Source organism: Macaca nemestrina, chromosome 13 (assembly GCF_043159975.1).
Source record: "Macaca nemestrina isolate mMacNem1 chromosome 13, mMacNem.hap1, whole genome shotgun sequence".
In the NCBI taxonomy this organism is placed as follows: Eukaryota; Metazoa; Chordata; class Mammalia; order Primates; family Cercopithecidae; genus Macaca; species Macaca nemestrina.
The window spans coordinates 85,439,953-85,459,628 of record NC_092137.1 but is presented as its reverse complement, the minus strand read 5'-3'; the positions used below and the strand labels follow the sequence as shown (position 1 = coordinate 85,459,628).

At 46.6% G+C, this 19,676-nt stretch overlaps 1 protein-coding gene across 5 annotated transcripts in view; it reads left to right on the top strand.

Annotated features, from left to right (window-relative positions):
• LOC105465365 (TraB domain containing 2A) overlaps positions 1–19,676 on the top strand; it is a 58,119-nt gene that overhangs the window by 8,760 nt on the left and 29,683 nt on the right. For all 5 annotated transcript variants that reach the window (XM_071076979.1, XM_071076978.1, XM_011713775.2 and 2 more), the window contains exon 2: positions 2,617–3,177. In XM_071076979.1, the coding sequence (XP_070933080.1) occupies positions 2,617–3,177 (561 nt within the window). The remainder of the gene's footprint in view (positions 1–2,616; positions 3,178–19,676) is intronic.

The following is a 19,676-nucleotide window of genomic DNA, read 5'->3' as shown; positions in this document are numbered from 1 at the left end:
ATCTCAGCTCACTGAAACCTCCACCTCCTGGTTCAAGCAATTCTCCTAACTCAGCCTCCCAAGTAGAGTAGCTGACACTACAGGCACGCGCCACCACACCCAGCTAATTTTTGTATTTTTAGTAGAGGTGGAGTTTCATCATGTTGGACAGGCTCAAACTCCTGACCTCAAGTGATCCACCCTACTCAGCCTCCCAAAGTGCTGGGATTATAGGCGTCAGCCACTATGCTCGGCCTAAAGTTTGTTTTTTTGAGATGGAGTCTCGCTCTGTCCCCCAGGCTGGAGTGCAGTGGCACTATCTCTGCTCACTGCAACCTCCGCCTCCTAGGTTCAAGCAATTCTCCTGCCTCAGCCTCCCAACTAGCTGGGACTACAGGCGCCCACCACCACGCCTGGCTAATTTTTTGTATTTTAGTAGAGATGGGATTTTACCATGTTGCCGAGGCTGGTCATGAACTCCTGAGCTCAGGCAATCCACCTGCCTTGGCCTCCCAAAGTGCTGGGATTACAGGCGTAAGCTACCGTGCCGGGCCAATAAGGTGCCTTTCAATAGAAGCACACATGAAACAAGGCTATGTTTTGATCAGTTGATGAAAATGTTATGAATAGGAACTTAACCTTTTGTTTCCCTTAGGAACAACAGTTTAGTATTTGCTAATTTTGTGTTTGTGGCAACTTTATAAAATATAACTACCATGAATAATGAGAATTGCTTGTAGATTGAAACTTCATAATCCAAGGGAAGCATGTTACTTAAAAGGCTGAAGTCAAACCCTTTAGTAAAGTGAATATGTTCCAAATATTTCTTTTTCCCTCCCTCCCTCCCTCCAGTCCTTCCTTCTCTCTCTCTTTCTTTCTTTTTCTGAGATAAAGTCTCATTCTGTAGCCCAGGTTGAAGCACAGTAGTGCGATCTGCAGCCTCAACCTCCTGGGCTCAAGCAATCCACCTCAGCCTCTTGAGTAGCTGGGACTACAGGCATGCACCACCATGCCCGACTAATTTTGGTATTTTTTGTAGAGACAGGGTTTTGCTGTGTTGCCCAGGCTGGTCTCAGACCCCTGAGCTCAAGTGATCTGCCCGCCTCAGCCTCTAAAGTACTGGAATTACAGGTGTGAGTCACCATGCCCTGCCGAAATATATATATATATATATATATATATTTTTTTTTTTTTCTGTAAACCTGGATCTTCACATTTCTAGCTTTCTTGATACATTGTTCTTGTCACTAGTATGTCTGCCACTTACACCTGAATTCCTTGAGCACTGCACTTCTTTGTACAGTGCATTTTAATAAGCAGATATGTTATAAATGCCAGTTGTTGAGGTTGGGAGACACTCAGGGGCCAGGAGTGAAATGGCCTGGCCTCAGATGAACATGCACCACTGCTCAGCATGTGCAACAGCTTGGAGAGAATCTATCCAGCAGAGACCATCCAGATCTCTGCGACCGAACCTCTGAAGGCTTTGTGAGAGAAAGAAATGCGATCCATGTCCTAAAGGGACGGGAGCAAACTATGAAATCAGGGGCTCATTAGGACTCTAGTTTCATCCTTGGCTGTATGTTGGGATCACCAGGGGAGCTTTAAAAGTAGCATCTCTGTGGCCAGGCGCGGTGGCTTACGCCTGTAATTCCAGCACTTTGGGAGGCTGAGGTGGGCGGATCACAAAGTCAGGAGTTTGAGACCAGCCTGGCCAATATGGTAAAACCCCATCTGTACTAAAAATACAAAAATTAACTGGGTGTGGTGGCGAGCGCCTGTAATCCCAGCTACTCAGCAGGCTGAGGCAGGAGAACTGCTTGAATCTGGGAGGCTGAGGTTGCAGTGAAGTGAGTTTGGATTGCACCACACAGCCTGGGCAACAGAGCGAGACTCTGTCTCAAAAAAAACCAAAAAGTAGCATTTCTGAGTTCCACCTCCAGAGATTCTGATGTGATTGGTCTGGGGTGGATCCAGGCATTGGACTTTGAAAAGCTTTGTGGGTGATTCCAGTGCATAGCCAGAGTTGAAGCCTCTGCCTTTGGGGATGTTGGTTTTGAGATCTGAAGGAGCGGGACCATCTGGTCTGCCTGGGAGACAATGAATGGGCTTCTCAGGTGTCTCTTAGATGGTATCAGGTATATCCTTGGAGGCCCCTGAGACTCACTTCTTTAACTCTTGCCCAGTTCATTGCTAGGGCAGGCATGGCACAAACTCAAAACTGGTGACTGCTATTGCTTTCTCATCTTGGAATCAACATTTTGATTGAAAAGGGGGGTCCCATCCCCTTTTGATTGAAAAGGTGGGTCTCATCCCAGACCAATCAGATCAGAATCTCTGGAGGTAGGACTCAGAGATGCTTCTTTTAAAGCTCCCCTGGTGATCCCAATGTATAGCCAAGGTTGAAACTAGAGTCCTAATGAGCCCCTGATTTCATCCTGATTTCATAATTTGCTCTTGTCTATTTAAGACATGGATTGTCGTGGCAGGTGAATCTACATGGACTCAAAAGTCTAAATTCTAGTTTGATATATTTTCTCTTGAAATGTGACTAATTCATTTCCTCTCACAGGTTCCTGACCTCCCCCCTCTCCTCTCCCCCGTATTATACCTTGATGTTGCCTTTTTTCTTTTCAGCAAAGTGAGTTGAATTCCTTCTTGTGGACCATTAAGCGAGACCCACCATCTTACTTCTTTGGCACGATCCATGTCCCATACACCCGAGTTTGGGACTTCATCCCCGACAACTCTAAGGAGGCTTTCCTGCAGAGCAGCACTGTGTACTTTGAGTTGGACCTCACAGACCCCTATACGATCTCAGCTCTCACCAGCTGTCAGATGCTGCCACAGGGCAAGAACCTCCAAGATGTGCTCCCCAAGGACATCTACTGCCGCCTCAAGCGCCACCTGGAGTATGTCAAGCTCATGATGCCCTCGTGGATGACCCCAGACCAGCGCGGCAAGGGACTCTACGCAGACTACCTCTTCAATGCCATTGCCGGAAACTGGGAGCGCAAGAGGCCTGTATGGGTGATGCTTATGGTCAACTCCCTTACTGAAGTGGACATTAAGTCCCGTGGGGTGCCTGTCTTAGACCTGTTCCTTGCCCAGGAGGCTGAGCGGCTGAGGAAACAGACTGGGGCAGTGGAAAAGGTGGAAGAGCAGTGCCATCCATTGAATGGGTTGAACTTTTCACAGGTAAGACTCTCTTTGCATAAAAGACTTGGTGGTGTTTGGTTGTATGGGTGAATCTGCTGAGTTTCAGGGCAGGTGATGGACCACGGGCACAGCTTGTCTAGAAATTATCTTTGCTCAAAAATGCTTTTCTGGAGGTTAGAAAATAAGCCACGTGGTCAGTTATATCACTTATTTGAGTATTGCCAAGAAAGAAAATCTTGTTTTTTCTTATCATTACAACAAATACCGTGTGCTTGCTTTTTTTGTTTGTTTTTGTTTTTTTTGAGACAGAGTCTCACTCTGTCACCCAGGCAGGAGTGCAGTGGTGCCATCTCAGCTCACTGCAACCTCTGCCCTCTGGATTCAAGCAATTCTCCTGCCTCAGACTCCCTAGTAGCTGAGATTACAGGTGTGTGCTACCATGCCCAACTACTTTTTGTATTTTTAGTAGAGACAGGGTTTTGCCATATTGGCCAGGCTGGTCTTGAACTCCTGACCTCAAGTGATCCGCCTGCATTGGCCTCCCAAAGTACTGGGATTACAGGTGTGAGCCACTGTGCCCGGCCCACACTGTGTGCTTTTAAATGCATTTTAGTTCAGATCCTTCATTAAAAAGATGCTTTGAGAGGTTGTGGACATGTGGATGCCACACTGGTTGTCACAGGGCATGGCCTGGTTTGAAAATGATACTGGCCATTGCTGTTTTAGGTGACAGCAGTCTCTTTGAGGTCACTACTGTCCCTCTTCAGGGCACTGCCCCAGGACAGTTCCTTTCCTAAGCAGAGTTATGCTCCCCTTACCCATGGTTTAAGGATCCTACCCTAGGGCATTGGAATTTAGGTTAATGTTCAAGAAGTTAGTTCTTCAATTCTTATAAGTAATACTTTATTAAATTGCTGTGGTTTAGTTGTTTCCATGAAAGTTGTTTAAAGTGCATTAGATACTTCTGGAGACCAGTGGGAGCTTTGCAATATGAAATAAAGTGATCTTGTTTTGTAAATGTTCTCATTGGGTTGCCTTGAGGTTTTGTTCCTCAGAATTTGAGATTACTGTTAATCCAAATAGCTCAGCCTTAGCAGATCTTGACATACTCAACTAAGGTGGTTATTTAAAAGCTGTAAGGACATGTAACAGCCTAAAAATAATGTTCCTGAGTTGATAATGATATCTTTAGGGAATTTATCTTGCTAAAATTCTATAATATTAATAAGTACTCAGATGCTATTCTATATGCTATAGTATTTGTTTGGCACACTAAGATTTATAGATAAGATAAAGGATCATTATTAATTGTCTGCATTGATCTCCTGGGAAAAATGTTCTTGCATTATTATGGAAACCCAAAGAGCCAATGTTATAACCTTTTCAATGTCTGCATTTAATATAATATTTTCAAAAAGAAAGGTGCTTTGATTTGAAGGCTTATTGATTTTGACCGAATGGGTTTGAAATTGGTGAGCATTTAAATCTGAGCCAAAGCCTTCTTTCGTACTCCCAACTGGGGAAAAAAAGACTTGGAAGTAAAATGTTAGCTCAAGCAATGTATCTCTGAAGGAAGGGGTGCAACACTGTCTCTTAAGATAACATATTTCAGCGTTATTTTAGAGCACAATAGTTATAGACTACAGTGTCATGTTGATTTTATAACACATTCTTAGGGTTTATATAGTTGTTTAACATGTATAAACTAATTTCTTGTAAGACCTTGAGGTTAAGCTAGCAAGGTAGAGTTGTTTAAATTTAGGAGGAAAGCCTGACTTGTTCTTAAGAGTCTTTTTTTTCATGTAACTTCCCCGTGTTTCCTTTCTAGAGATAAACAGTAAAATACAACCTGAGTATACAGCTCAATGACTTTTTTTTTTTTTTTTTTTTGAGACAGTGTCTCACTCTATTGCCCAGGCTGGAGTATAATGGCGCCATCTCAGCTCACTGTAGCCTCTGCCTCCCAGGTTCAAGCGATCTTCCTGTCTGGGATTACAGGCACCTGCCACCACACCTGGCTGATTTTTGTATTTTTAGTAGAGATGGGATTTCACCACGTTGGCCAGGCTGGTCTTGAACTTTTGGCCTCAAGCGATCTTCCTGCCTCAGTCTCCCAAAGTGCTGCGATTACAGGTGTGAGCCACCACGCCTGGCCTCAGTGTATGACTTTCAGCCATCACTTAACTTCTCCGAACTTTAGTTTCTTCATCTTTCCAATGGGATAATAATACTTGCCCTACCATCCTGTTATCAGAAGCAAATAAAAGCAGGAAATTGGAAAGCACTTCATAAATATTATAAGATATAAGCAGAAGGAGTGAATATACAGTGCCTACTATGAGACAGTCCTCACTGATAATTTTATATTTAACTCTGAAACTTCTCAAGATGAGTGGAATCATTGATTTTGCATAGGGAAATTGTTTTTCTTCTTGGTTTCCCATAGACAAAGATTTTTTCAAAGAAGTTAAAGGAAAAGAGGACAAAAGCATAAAACAGAAGGGCTAGCAGAGGTTGCAAATAAGAGGCATATGGGCTGAATCCGGCTCGCAGTTCTGTTTTATGTGGTTAGCATATTTTCTTTTCTTTTTTAATGACTAAGTTGACAATATTTAAAAATTGAGAAATATCATATGGAGAACAGCCTGGATTCTCTTGAGCCCTCAGAGGATCTGGAGTACTGGGGCCATGCTCCCACATAGCAGCAGTTGGCTGGACTGAGCACTGGCCGCCCCCTTTAGACGGGGCCAATAGTGTCTTTCCAGTTTGTCCGGGGTCCCCACTCCTCCCTGTTGCCTTTCGCCTAGCCCTCTTGACTTCTTTTAACTCATCTGCCTGGCCCCTGTAGGCCTTGTGGCTCTTGGTTTGTGGGGTGTAGGTCCCTGAATCTAACTGAAGTCTGGCAACAGGACCCTGACATGGATGCCTGGATTTGATCTTGTCATCTCAAGGCAGACGTCATCCTTGCCCCTCAGTATCAAATCAAGTTATGACTCCTGTTCTCCTTCACATAAAGTTCATGCCTGCTTGGTACTGCCAGCTGCATTGGCGTTCCCTATGTGAAGAAAGCACGTAGCTTGGACCTGGAGGTTCAGCGGAGTGGGCTCAGCAGGGTGGTGTCTCACTTCCCCTCTGTCTGCACAGGTGGGTTCCCCTAGAGAAACGGTCTTGCTAAATCCCATCTCCATGTTCATACATCACCAGGCATCTATGGATAGGCTCTAGGCATGGGGAATTGCAATGCCTGCTCTGCCCATCTAAGCATAGGACTCTCCTGTCCACTTCCCCACCAACGGATTGGATGTCATGGTGGGGTGGGACGGGAATCTGTGAAAGCTCTGGTCTCCTGCATTGGAATCTGTCCTTTAGGACCCAGTCACATCTTGGCTTGGGCTCTTTTTTGTCATATCCTTAAGTGAACATGAATGTAGCCAACAGTTCTGGAGTTTCCCTCTGCTTTCCACATGCAAAGCCTGCATCTTTAGGCTTTCAACATCCTAAGAGGCAGTTAATTGGATGTAAAAGTCCTTTTGCAAACCCCAGAGTTGATGCTGAGGTCTTATCTGAATTGAGACTGTGCAAAGCGTCACTTCTTTGTTACTGTTTACTCCTGCCAATAGATGGCACTAACATGTTTCATATTTGCCTTTTTGGCTGTCACTCCTTTGTACTTTCCAGTAGGATGGTTACTGCCAGTTCTTGCTCTTCAGTACCCTAACAACTCACTCTCTCTGCTGAAAAGCCCCCCTTTTTCCCCCACAGTGCAACCTTCAGTAGTGGTTTGGGCTCAGTGGACATACTTCCAGATTGTATGAAACTGCAATTCTTGAGTTACAGTTTTGGGGTGTTGGAGAAGATGGGGACTTTGTTCTTTGGAGCAAGTTGTCTTTAGTTTGGTCGGTCGCCTAATACAAGAAACAAATGGCTCCAGGATGATTCTCTGGAAAGGTCCAGGGCAGAGTGGAGTGGTGGAGGCAGCCCCGCTCCCCAGGAGCCCTGTGGTCTGGCTGAGGAGGAAGGGCAAATTCCTAGAAGGATGCCACCTCTCTCAGCCTGTGGTTATTAAGGGCTAGGTGGATGCTGGAGGGGTGAGAGTTGGGGAGGTGCTAGCTGGCCTGAGGAAGACTCCTATGGAGGAAGGGGTCAGATTCTTTGAGGATGGGTTGGCCTGCCAGGCCTAAGGGAGAGGATCCCGGGGATACCATATGGTGCCTTGTTTTGTACTTTGCAGGTTTCTGCATATTCTTACATCAGTGCCGTGGGTCTTAAGAACAACCCTTGAGGCTAGGAGGTCTCTGTTCCTAGAGGCTAAGGCAAGAGTGTGGGGGGTCAGCCAGCAGAGGTCACTGGGGATGGTTTCCTGCTGGAATAACCTGGGAGAGGCCCATCTGGAGGCAGAGGGTGGGCCAGCGTGGGGTCACAGAAAGAGTTAGTGCACGACAGGCCTCGGCTCTCAGATCTCCTCTTTCTAATCCAGCTCTGCCTCTGAGTGTCATGTGGGACCCCTGTTGATTTCAGTGGGGATGGCACTAGGTTCAAAAGGTGGAAGAAGAGACCCAGAGCCAGCAACTGAGACACAGGGTTTATTGAGAGGACTGACTTACAGGGTGATCCAGTGGCAGTGGGCTGGACAGGAGAATCCCAATCGCTTGTAAAAAACATGCAGTTGATAAATCACCTTCACTGAACACCTGCTCCTACATGGCCATCCTCATTTAACTCAAAGCAAAGGGCCTCAATCCCTTGTGTGGTCCATGTTCCACAGGATGGACCAGGGGTTCGGATGTTCCTTATAGATAAGGAATGAATCTCTGGGTTGGCCACTCCTGGATTCCTTAGCTTGGAACTCTGAACACACATTCTTCTTTTGAAGTTATTGCTGTCAGGTGCACCTATATACACTGAGTGCTGCCAACTGCCACACTTAGAGGAGTAATTGGCTTAGGGATTCTGGCTTCCTCATCATAAATTTCAATAAAAGCAGGAGGTCACATTTTTAAAAAAAATTGACTATGATGCTCATAGATGACTTTTCCACATTTTCCATGACTGATATGGAAGTTGCTTGAAGATGGAGATCCTGACATCCTATTTTTCCTTGATAGTTTTGGTTTAAAATAAAGGCCTAGGAAAAATATGTGAACTCTCTGAAAGAGAACTCTTCCCCTTCTCGTCAGGAGGTTGAGACCATCCTGGCTAACACGGTGAAACCCAGTCTCTACTAAAAATACAAAAAATTAGCCAGGTGTGGTGGCTGGTGCCTGTAGTCCCAGCTACTTGGGAGGCTGAGGCAGGAGAATCACTTGAACTCAGAAGGCGGAGGTTGCAGTGAGCCGAGATTGCACCACTGCACTCCAGCCTGGGCATCAGAGTGAGATTCCATCTCAAAAAGACAAAAAAAAAAAAAAAAAAAAAAAAAAAAAAAAAAAAGGGTTGAATAGAGCCTTTCTAAGAGCTATGTAATATAGACTTGCCTCTTAAAGTTCACATGAAGTCTAACCTTTTGCAAGCAATTTGCTTTTAATCCCATTCTTTTGCTTTTTTATGTTCTTTCCCAACATTGCGATGTATTATTTCCTGTTCTTAGGCATGGTTGGGCTGAAGTGCTGCGGTTACTGTTGATACCCTGGGAGCCTGACAAATCTATTCCTCGGATAGACCACGTCCCGGCTTTCACATAGGCGTCAATACAGATGTTGTACGTGGACAGTGTCTTCATAAATTAGAAGTCAGGGTGGGTTCTTAGCTCTCTCAGGAGTGTCTTCTGCAGTGTTTTTTTCATGTTGGACATCCCTTTGGTTTCTGATTTTTATGACAAGAGTAGAAAATCAAATCCACTTTGTACCTGAATGGCTGGCTGTGAAGCTCCTGAGCTCCTAGGTGCAGACTTCAGCTCTGTTTCCCCCCTGGGCACAGGCCTGCTCAGGACTTGAGCTGTCTTTCCTTTTATGGCCACTTTTTATTTGGGACACGTTTCTTAAGAACTCAGTGTAGGCGAGGCACTCTTTCTAATTTTGGGGATTCAAAGACAAAACAAGTGCTGACCCTGCCTCCCCTTGGCTCTGGGCTGCCCCTCTAAAGGCCAAAGCGAACTGAAAAAAAAAGAATAGGTATTTTTGTACCTATTTTTGTACAGGTACCTGGATGCCACACATGCTGCTGGGGTTCTGTCCATGTTGTGGCTGTGTCTGACCCTGCCCAGCTGCTTTTGGGGTCCTAAGAGAGGCACTTCAAGGGGACCGCAGCCTAGTTTCTGCCTCATATCCCTGCCTCCTGCCCTGGTGAGCTACGCTGGCAGGAGAGAGCTCCTTTGAAACCCTAGCAGCCAGCTCTTCCTTGACACCTGCTTGGTGGATCAGCCCAAGGACACGTCCAGACTTTAGGAATAACTCCCAGCATGTCTCCACGTGAGAAAAAGTGAGAACATGAATTCTCCATCCCTCCTCCAAAGATTACACCTGCCAGGTAGGGGTAGTTGAGGCAGAGTCTACCCCATTTGGGGGAGAGGAAGAAGGACAAGGAGACAGGTGGGACTGGGGCCAAGTTGTTATCTGGGATCCTCCAAGGAGTTGGTTAAGGTGTTGGGGTCAAGGTGCTCCATGGCCCAGGGACAGAGGAAGTGGGGGCTGCCCTGGACCCCGAGGTGCTTACTGGTGGTATAGCATCATGTCATGCCACGGGTATTAGGGTGCTTCTTCTCTGTATTCTTTTGCTCTGTCCCTCCTGACACTTTTTGTGCTGTCCTACCTTCCTGAACTCTTCACGAGGCTCTTCCCTTTGCATTCACAGTCATTTAGAGCTTAAAAGGGAGCTTCAGCAAGAGCTGCAGAATCATAAAATGAGGAATCCTAACAGGAGAGACCTCATTAGCCTCACAGTTCTCAGGTGAGAACTGCAGCTCACACTGAGTCTCTGCTCTTGCGGGTCCTTTGGGCAGGTGAGGTTGTTTATCGCTGAGCAGCGTACAGGCAGGTGGGTTGCTGCTGCCTGACTTTCGGGGAAAGGACAGCTCTGGGATGCTCTGTGCTCTCTGGGGCTTCCGTGCTGTCTGGAGAGGCTGCCGATGGTTGTTGACACAACCCAGGTCCAGAAGTGATTTTGAAATGCTGTAGAGCAGGGGTCCCCAATCCCCAGGCCACAGACGGGTACTGAAGCTTCATCTGTATCTACAGCTGCTCCCCAGCCGTTCCCTATCACTAGCATTGCTGCCCGAGCTCCTCCTCCTGTCAGATCAGTGGCTGCATTAGATTCTCATAGGTGCGTGAAGCCTACCGTGAACTGTGCATGCGAGATCTAGGTTGCGTGCTCCTTATGAAAATCTGATGCCTGATGATCTGTCACTGTGCCCCATCACCCCCAAATGGGACTGTCTAGTTGTAGGAAAACAAGCTCAGGGCTCCCATGGATTCTACATTATGGAGAATTGTAGAATTATTTTATTACATATTACAATGTAATAATAATAGAAATAAAGTGCACAATAAATGTCATGTGCTTGAACCATCCCGAAACCCTCCCCCAACAGTACCCCCAACCTGGTCTGTGGAAAAATTGTTTTCCATGAAACTGTACCTGGTGCCAAAAAGGCTGGGGACTGCTGCTGCAGGGTAAAACCCTATTGGACGGCCCTGTAAATCGATCGCCAGGCTGATGGAAAGTGTTGGCAGACGTCTGAGGCAACTTGTGACTGAATCCAAGCTCGAGGGCCTGATACCTGTCTGAGCACCTCCCCACTGCTCCCACCTCCCTTTCTGGATCCAGGACTTTCAAGATCCTGTCAACCCTTCACATTCCCACCCAGCCCTGGCTCTGCTTCTCAAACGTGGCCAACATCTGGCTTCTGCCAGTGGGTGATCAGGGGATGACCCCACACACCTTCTCCACCTCTCCAACAACCCCCAACGCTGACTCTGCTGTTGCTGTGACTGTTCAGAAAGCAGGCGCCATTGCCTATGAGGCAGAGAGGAGAAACTGTGGAGGATGAAAGAGAGAAGGAAATAAGCAGAGAAAAGGAGGTCTAGGAAAGGGATTTGGACAGCCCAAGACTGGAGCTTTCTTCTTGCTTTTCTGGTCCTCTCCCTAGGAGATGACATAGAAATCACGGTTAAACACCTGCAGTGGACATGAGGGTTTGTATTAATTTGCGAGGGCTGCCATAAACAAAGTACCACCAACTGGGTGGCTTAAACAACAGAAAATGTCTGCCTCACAATTCTAGAGGCTAGAAGTCTGAGAACATGGTTTCATGTTCGGCAAGGCTGGTTTCTTCCAAGGCCTGGATTATGGCCGGCCCTTTTAACTTAAAGGCTCTATCTCCAAATAGTCATTTTCAGAGGTATGGGGGGGCAGGGTGGTTAGGACTTTGACATATGAATTTAAGGGGTACACAGTTCAGCCTGTAACACAGACCCAGGGTAAAGTTGCAAAGTTTGAGCAACTTTGACAGGGAGGAGATTTTGACATGATTTCAAAGCTGTCTGATTTTAGGTGTCCAATCAAAGTGAAAACGTTGTGTAGAAGGTTTTCCACCTTGATGTGTGTGTGGTTGGGGAGGAGAGCATCCAGCTGTGCCAAGTTCATGGCAGGTACTTGCATTGTGGCTAATTCTCTTATAGCAAAGATTACTTGAGCCCAGGAGTTCGACACCAGCCTGGACAACATAGTGAGACCTCCCATCTCTCCAAAAAATAAACGAGACTGAGCCATGAGCCAGACAGGCCATTTGGACTGCCAGCTTCCTACCTGTGATATAGAATGTTCAGGCTAAACCAGTGGTTCTCGAAGTGTGTCTCTGGACTGGCAGCATCAGCATCACCTGGAACTTATTAGTAATGCAAAATTTGGGACCCCATCCCATCCCAGACCTCCTGAACTGGAAACTCTGGGGGTGGGGCCAGCCATCTTTGATCTTATCAGTCCTCCAGGTGTTTCTGATGCACATGCAAGTTGGAGAACCACTGGGTCCTATTCTTGGTCCCTGCTCCAGTCCTGTTCTTGTATTGCCACTGTGCGTTACCTCAAGTTGCAGGGCTCAGAAGACCCTCCTTTCTCCTGAACTCATAGTGTCTGCTGTCCATACCACCAATGAGAAGTTGCTCATTTGCTGCCATGCGGCGGCTGTTGAATTATCAGGCTTATGGTTATTTAATTCTTTTGTTGGTGATTAACTTTCCAGATGTTTATTTTGTCTCCTGGCCTGGCACATAAACTTCTAGAGAGCAAGGATCTTGATTTACCACCCCCCCTTTTTTTTGGTATGGGTCTAGCATCATGCCTTGCACATGTGGGTGTTTACTAATTGCTGGGTGCAATTGGAGGGAGGCAGTTTTCTGAATGCTCAATCTGGCCATACTGTATTAAAAGACCAAACTACAGCATTTACTCTTTGCTGGCTGTTTCCATCTTTACCCTGACTTTTTCTCTTCTGTTGATCTTCCCAGAATCATTTCCTTCCTGCCACCAGGGCAGAGATGCTGCTTACACAATGTTAGTGTGCCATTTTCCTGGGGGGTAACTCCCAAACCATAAAAAAGTGAAAGTTTAAAACACACCCCGAGGGCAGTAGTGGGTGTGTGGCTCATGACTGTGGGGGCAGAGACCTTCCTTCCCTTGCGAGGGGTAGTTTTTGAATCTGTGGTGCAGGTTTTTAAAAAAAAATTTTTTATTTCTATAGAGATGGGGTCTCGCTATGTTGCTTGGTTGGCCTCAAACTCCTGGCCTCTAAAGATCCTCCCACCTCCGCCTCCCAAAGCATGGGGATTACAGGTGTGGACCACCGTGCATGGCCTAATGGGAATCAACCACCCCTTGGTTCCACGGGAGTTTGAACCCTGGACCTTTGATGTGTAAAGCAGACATGATAACCGCTACACTGTAGAACCAAGTGTGGTGTGGTGCAGTTTTATAGCTTCTCTCCAAACCAGTCCTGAACTTCAGGGAGCCTCATATTGATTGAAGAGCCTGAAAATGAAGGCTGCCCCAAGGCCCTTGGTTGCTGGAAGCGGAAGTGACAGACATCCCTGCAGTGGGGGGGATTTTGGGCACAGCCTATCCTCATGAACCCAGTTTTTCTCCCTTACTCCTTCTTTGGGGCTGTCATGGTAGAATAACTGCCTAAGAATGTGATTAATGAGGAAAAGGTATACAAATTTTATTTTCTAAATATTATCCAGATTAATGAACATACTAGAATTTGAGCTGGATTTTCAAGGGAAGGCTAGCATTTAGTCAGGTAGGAAAAACAGACAGCTATTCTGAATGGGCCAAAAGTGCAGGCAAATCTGGGAAAATTTGAACTGTGCTGGCCACAGGGTGGCAGGCTGGGTTGGCTATATAAGCATTTGTGTAGGGGTCTGGTGAGAGATGATGTTGGAGGGAGCTAGACTGTGGGGCTGGGAAACCCAGGTGTGTTCTATGCACAGAAGGGTTATACAGAAGCTGTTTTTAGTGGGGAGAGAGAGGCTGGACATGGTGGCTCAAGCCTTTAATCCTAGCACTTTGGGAGGTTGAGGCAGGAGGATTGCTTGGGGCCGGCCGGGAGTTCAAGACCAGCCTGGGCAACATAGCGAGACCCCGTCTCTACAAAAAATGAAACATTAGCCGGGCATGGTGGTGAGCGCCTGCAGTCCTAGCTACTCAGGAGGCTAAGACAGGAAAATGACTTGGGCCCACAAGTTTGAGGCTGCAATGAGCTATGATTGTGCCATTGCATTCCGAGCTGGGTGACAGAGCAAGACTCTGTCTCTAACGAAATAGAATATAAAGTGGAGGAGGGATAGCACACAGCAGTGCTGCAGGACAAGGCATTTGGCCACTGAGTGTGGCTGGGTAGAGTGAGACACCCATCTACCTGGCAGTGGTGTTGGAGGTTGCCTCTTTGCTGGCAGCCTTGGCCATGTTAACCTCAGGACCCCGGGCCATCAGGAGGGAGACATTGGGAGTCTGGGAACTGAGACAGCTGGGGAGTGAGATATTTGACTTTTATTGAGTTGCATTGTGTGTGGACTTGATAGTGATTGTCATGTAGTTCGTTGTACAAGGGAAAACCTGACATGGATGCTGATCAGGATATTGGAGAAAATTAAGAGAAATGCCAGGGACTCTGCGGAAGTGATATGGTTGATAATCATTCCAATGAACTGCTTAGCACTCATGCCTAACTGGCCCCAGGCACAAGTTCATATGTGGGTAAGGGTAGTTCATATGTGGGTAAGGGTAGGTTATTAACTTTATTGTGCTTTTGATTTGCTTCTTCATATGATTTTTCATAGTTTGTTGACATAGTCTTGAAGCTGGGTTGTCTTGTCACAACTTTATAAAATGTAAAGGAAACTTACCTACCAAGCAGTAAAAGTTACAAGAATGGAGATCTTCTGAGTCAGTGGGGAAGTGCTTGGTAGAGGTTGGACATTTACCAGGCCTTGGAGATGGAGAAATTAGTATTTATTCTCATTGTTACCCCAGCATTGCGTGGGATTTGGGGGAAGGAAGTGTATTAGCCTGCTTGGGTTGCTGCACCAGAATACCACAGCCTGGGTGGCTTCGACAAAAGAAACTGAAGTCTCACAGTTCTGGAGGCTCCAAGTTCAAGATCAGGGCGAATCCTCTCTCCTCGGCTTGCGGACCGTGTCTTCTTGCTCTGACCTCACATGGCCTTTTCTCTGTGTGAGCGTTGGGAGAGACAACTCTGGCGACTCTTCCTCTTTTTATAAGGTCACAGTCCTGTTGGGTCAGGGCCCTGCCCTTATGACCTCATTCAACTTTAATTCTTAAAGCCCTTTCTCCAAATGTGGTGACATGGGGGGTTAGAGCTTCAACATGACTTTCTAGGGGACATAATTTAGTGCATAACAGGAGAAGATGGACGAGCTTATTTAGCCCTTGAAAGTCAGGGCAGGAGCTGAACTGATTGAAAAGGAGAAAAAACGGTCAGGAGATGTGACCAAAGTGAGCAGAAGGCTTGGGGGGTGTCCAGGAGGCAGCGGGAAGACAAGAGAGGGAAGGTCTGGTTGGCCGTGTGCATTCTTCTAGGCTGTGTGCCCTCCTGGTGTTCAGGAACCGTCATTGTTGACAACATGGCACTTCTTCAGGTTAAAATGTCACTGAAGATCCGTTTGTCTCGTCCTTATGCTTGAGTCCTTTTGTTGAGAACTCAGGTTCAAGTTTTGAGAAGCGCTTCCCCGCTACCTCTGCCAAAAAGCAGACCTAGACATCCAAAGAAGTGCGTGGAAGCTTTAGCTCCTGAGTCTGGCAGCATCCATTCACATGACAAAAAGGAGCAGAACTTTCATCATCATCTTGGTTTGAGGGGCCAGTCTAGACTCTTCCAAGGGACCGGTGTCTTTTCAGGTAAGGGAGGAGGTATTTGAAAGAGCGGTTGCAAATGTAGACAAAGAGCCTGAGAAGGACCTCCCCGCTGCCTGGAGACCTGGGTGAGGTGGGGAGGCAAGGACCAGACACCCTCAAGGTGTCTTAAAAAATTATCTGGGTGAATGGTCTGAGGGCAAGGGAGACCCTTCCCCTACTGCTTCCAAACTATACTTCAAGGGACTGAATGGCTCTAAAAAGTGAACTAAGGAAAAAAGAAGACACAACAACCCCACGCTCCAGAAGGTGAGGCCTGCGCTTGAACAGATGCGAGGCCCTTTGTTCCAGCGCGGGGAGGCTGGTGCGGTGGTGCAGGCCACTGTGAGCCGCGTAATGGGCGGTGCCTTTCATATGCAGAGCAGGTCTTTGATCTGAGGGGGATGAAAGTGCTGGAAAGAGGAGAGGCTCGCTGGGGGGCCTTTGTTTTTGACAAAAAAGGCATCTGCCGGACTCGAACCCCCTCACCCACCCCCTCAGCCCCTGGGCTAACTCAACAATGCCCCAACTGGGACCTGGGTCTCCCCACAGCTGAAGAAGTCTCAGGAAAGAGAAAAAGGCCTGCTGCAAATGTGGACAGGAGCTTAATCGATTCTTTCCACAGCCCAGAAAGAAAGGGAGAGAGAAGAAGGGCTGTGGGGAGGCAAGGGGAGAGTGGAAAGGGGGACATGGGGGCTAAGAGGCAAGGAAGGTGGAATTTGAACCCTGAAGTAAACTGTCTGGTGATAAGCCTGTAAAGTATTCTCCAGTGAGCGCAACATTCAGAGGGCAGTGCAGGTGGGGTGAATATGTGTCATTGGAGGGAGGGAGAAGGGGATTCAGCTGATGATAAGCCATGATTATGGTCAGACTGATAATCATTTTTTTAAAAAAGAGAGTATAATGTACGGCAAGCACTAATGTGAAAGTAGCAATCTGTGTATCTTACTTACTGTGTCTTCTAAGGGGAAAATTAAATCCCTTTAGTTTTTGTACTGTAGGAAATGCCATATCGGGGGTGTTTTATCTTAGTTGTAATATTTCCAATAGTTCTTTTCTTGTGGTCTCTTGTCTCTTGCCCTTCTTGAAATCTAAACGAATGCAAATTAAAAGAGATTTGAAATGAGGCAATTGGTATTTGGCCTATAGAGATGAGTGTTTTCTGCTGTGGACAGTTTTTAAGTCCATTCTGTGGGGTAGATGTACTCTTTGAATGTGAAGCTGATGATTCAGCCAGTGCCATATCATCGAGTCAGGTATCCACTCAGGTATAACTGGCATGGCTTGGGGAGTGAGGGGCACGTGGAATCATGTCCTATGCAGGGCTGTCCCTTCAGAAGCTGTGGTTTGGTTAGGGGTTGGCAGAGGAAGGGCACAGTGATTTTAAGGGAGGAGACCACCCCTCATATCATCTTATGCCCAATTTCTGCCTCCAAAGAAAGAAGAAGTAAAAACTAAAAGGCAGAAATGAAATCCACAGGCAGACAGCCCGGCGCCGCACCCTGGGCCTGGTAGTTAAAGATGGACCCCTGACCTAATCAGTTCTGTTATCTATAGATTATAGACATTGTATAGAAATGCACTGTGAAAATCCCTATCTTGTTTTGTTCCCATCTAATTACTGGTGCATGCAGCCCCCAGTCACGTACCCCCTGCTTGCTCAATCAATCACGACCCTCTCACATACACCCCCTTAGGGTTGTGAGCCCTTAAAAGGGACAGGAATTGCTCACTCGGAGAGCTCGGCTCTTGAGACAGAAGTCTTGCCTATGCCCCCGGCTGAATAAACCCCTTCCTTCTTTAACTCGGTGTCTGAGGAGTTTTGTCTGCCGCTCGTCCTGCTACAATTTGACACCTTCGGTACACCCAGTAGGAGAGAGAGGTCTGTAATCAGAGGATGGTTTTGTGGAGCTTTTCCCCAGAGTTGGAAGTTGACCTGACACTGTGATCTCGGGGGGCAAGGGGCATTAGTTAACAGGACAGGAAGGGTGAATTTGAGGCTGTCTGTGCATCTTACCTGGTGGTGCTGTCATAACCAGGACAGGGCATTCAGGAGAAGTAGGCGTATTGCCTCTTCTTGCCTTAGAGTTGCTTGGGTCTGGGCAGTCAGGTAGGTCTTGCCTGAGGAGAGGTTGGCTTTGGAGGTCCGGGAGGCACCAAGGCTAGTCTTGCTGCCTATTGCCCTGTTTTTTGTGCAGTCTCTCAGTGGAAAGAGTATGAACTTTGGAGACTGTGGATCTGCTTTTGAATCCCGGCTCCCCCATTTCCTAGTATTGTGATGTTGGGTGAGATATTGAACATTTCTGAGTCTGTTTTCTTATTTGTAAAAGGGGTATGATGAAACAAACATTGTCAGTTTGTAGTGAAGAATAAACAGAGAACCTTTGTAAAGTGCCCAGTGCATAATGTTTTGGTAAGTTTGCTGTTGCTTTTGCTCCTACCACTGTAAGTGGTTGGGCTTACTCGTATCTAGCCTGTACAGTTGTCCCCTCAGTATCCATGGGGGATTGGTTCCAAGACCCATTTGGATACCAAAATTCAAGGATGCTCAAGTTCCTGCTATAAAATGGCAAGTTGCATTTCGATATAACCTACACACACCCTCCTAAATACTGTGTCATCTCTACATTACTTACAATACATAATACAATGTAAATGCAGTGTAAATAGTTGTTATACTGTATTTTTGTTTTTTAAAATTGTATTATTTTTTCAAATATAGGTAATATATACTTATATATAACATATGAAAAATAAATAAATAAATAAATATTTTTTGAGATGGAGTCTTGCTCTGTGCCCAGGCTGGAGTGCAGTGGGGCGATCTTGGCTCACTGCAACCTCTGCCTCCCTGGTTCAAGCGATTCTTCTGTCTCAGCCTCTTGAGTAGCTGGGACCACAGGTGCATGCCACCACGCCTAGCTAATTTTTGTATTTTTAGTAGAGATGGGGTTTCACCATATTGGCCAGGCTGGTCTTGAACTCCTGACCTTGTGTGCCTTGGTCTTCCAAAGTGCTGGGATTACAGGCATGAGCCACTGCATCCAGCAAGGCTGGAAATCTTAAATTGAGGTATTGGCCAGGCAGTGTTCTCTCTGAAGGACCTAGAAGAGAATCCCCCCTTTCAGCTTCTGGTGGTTGACACCTGTCCTTGGTGTTTCTTGTCTTGTAGGAGCCTCACTCCAGTCTCCACCTGATATGGTTTGGCTGTGTCCCTGCCCAAATCTTATATTGAACTGCAGTCTCCATAATCCCCGTGTGTCATGGGAGGGACCAGGTGGGAGGTAATTGAATCATGGGCGTGGTTACCTCCATGCTGTTCTCCTGATAGTGAGTTCTCACGAGATCTGATAGTTTTATAAGGGGCTTTCCCAGCTATTGCTTGGCACTTCTTCCTGCCGCCATGTGACGAAGGACATGTTTGCTTCCTCTTCTGCCATGGTTGTTAAGTTTCCTGAGGCCTCCCCAGCCCTGCAAAACTGTGAGTCAATTAAACCTTCCTCCTTTATAAATTACCCAGTCTCAGGTATGTCTTTATTAGCAGCGTGAGAATGGACTAACACACTGCCTCTGGCGTCACCTAGGTGTTCCCAGTGGGTGTTTCTGCATGTTCTTCTCCTTGTGGGTGCCTGTTTTCTGTATCTAAATTTTCCCTTTCTTATAAGGACACAGTCATATGAGATTAGGACCCATCCTAATTATCTTAACTTAAATATATCTGCAAGACCTTGTTTCCAAATAAGTTCACATTCATAGGTCCTGGGGGTTAGGATGAATATATCTTTTGGGTGGGGGAAAAATTTAACCCACAATACCTTCTTTTGCCTTCTCTAGTGGTTCCACAGATGGCTAAGGAGACGATTTTCAGATTGACCTATCTTCTGTGTCCTGCAGTGACCTTTACCCTCCTGGGCTAATGGAGAACTTCGCCTATTGGGAGATCTATTCTTCTTTTTCCTTATTTCCTTCTGGGCTTGCCGTTGGCCTAGGAGGCTCTGGTTTCCATCTCATTCACTCAGGGAGCTTTCACTCTGCACAGTGGAGATGAAGGTCTCATCACTGGGCCTTTGGCTGCTTCTACATTGGGCATGTGGGTCATCTTTGCAGTTGTCACATTCCTGCTGCCCTCTGGGGAAAGGCTGGTGGCTCCTGCTGAGGTGCTGGAAGCACCTCCAAGTACAAGCTGCAACACCCTC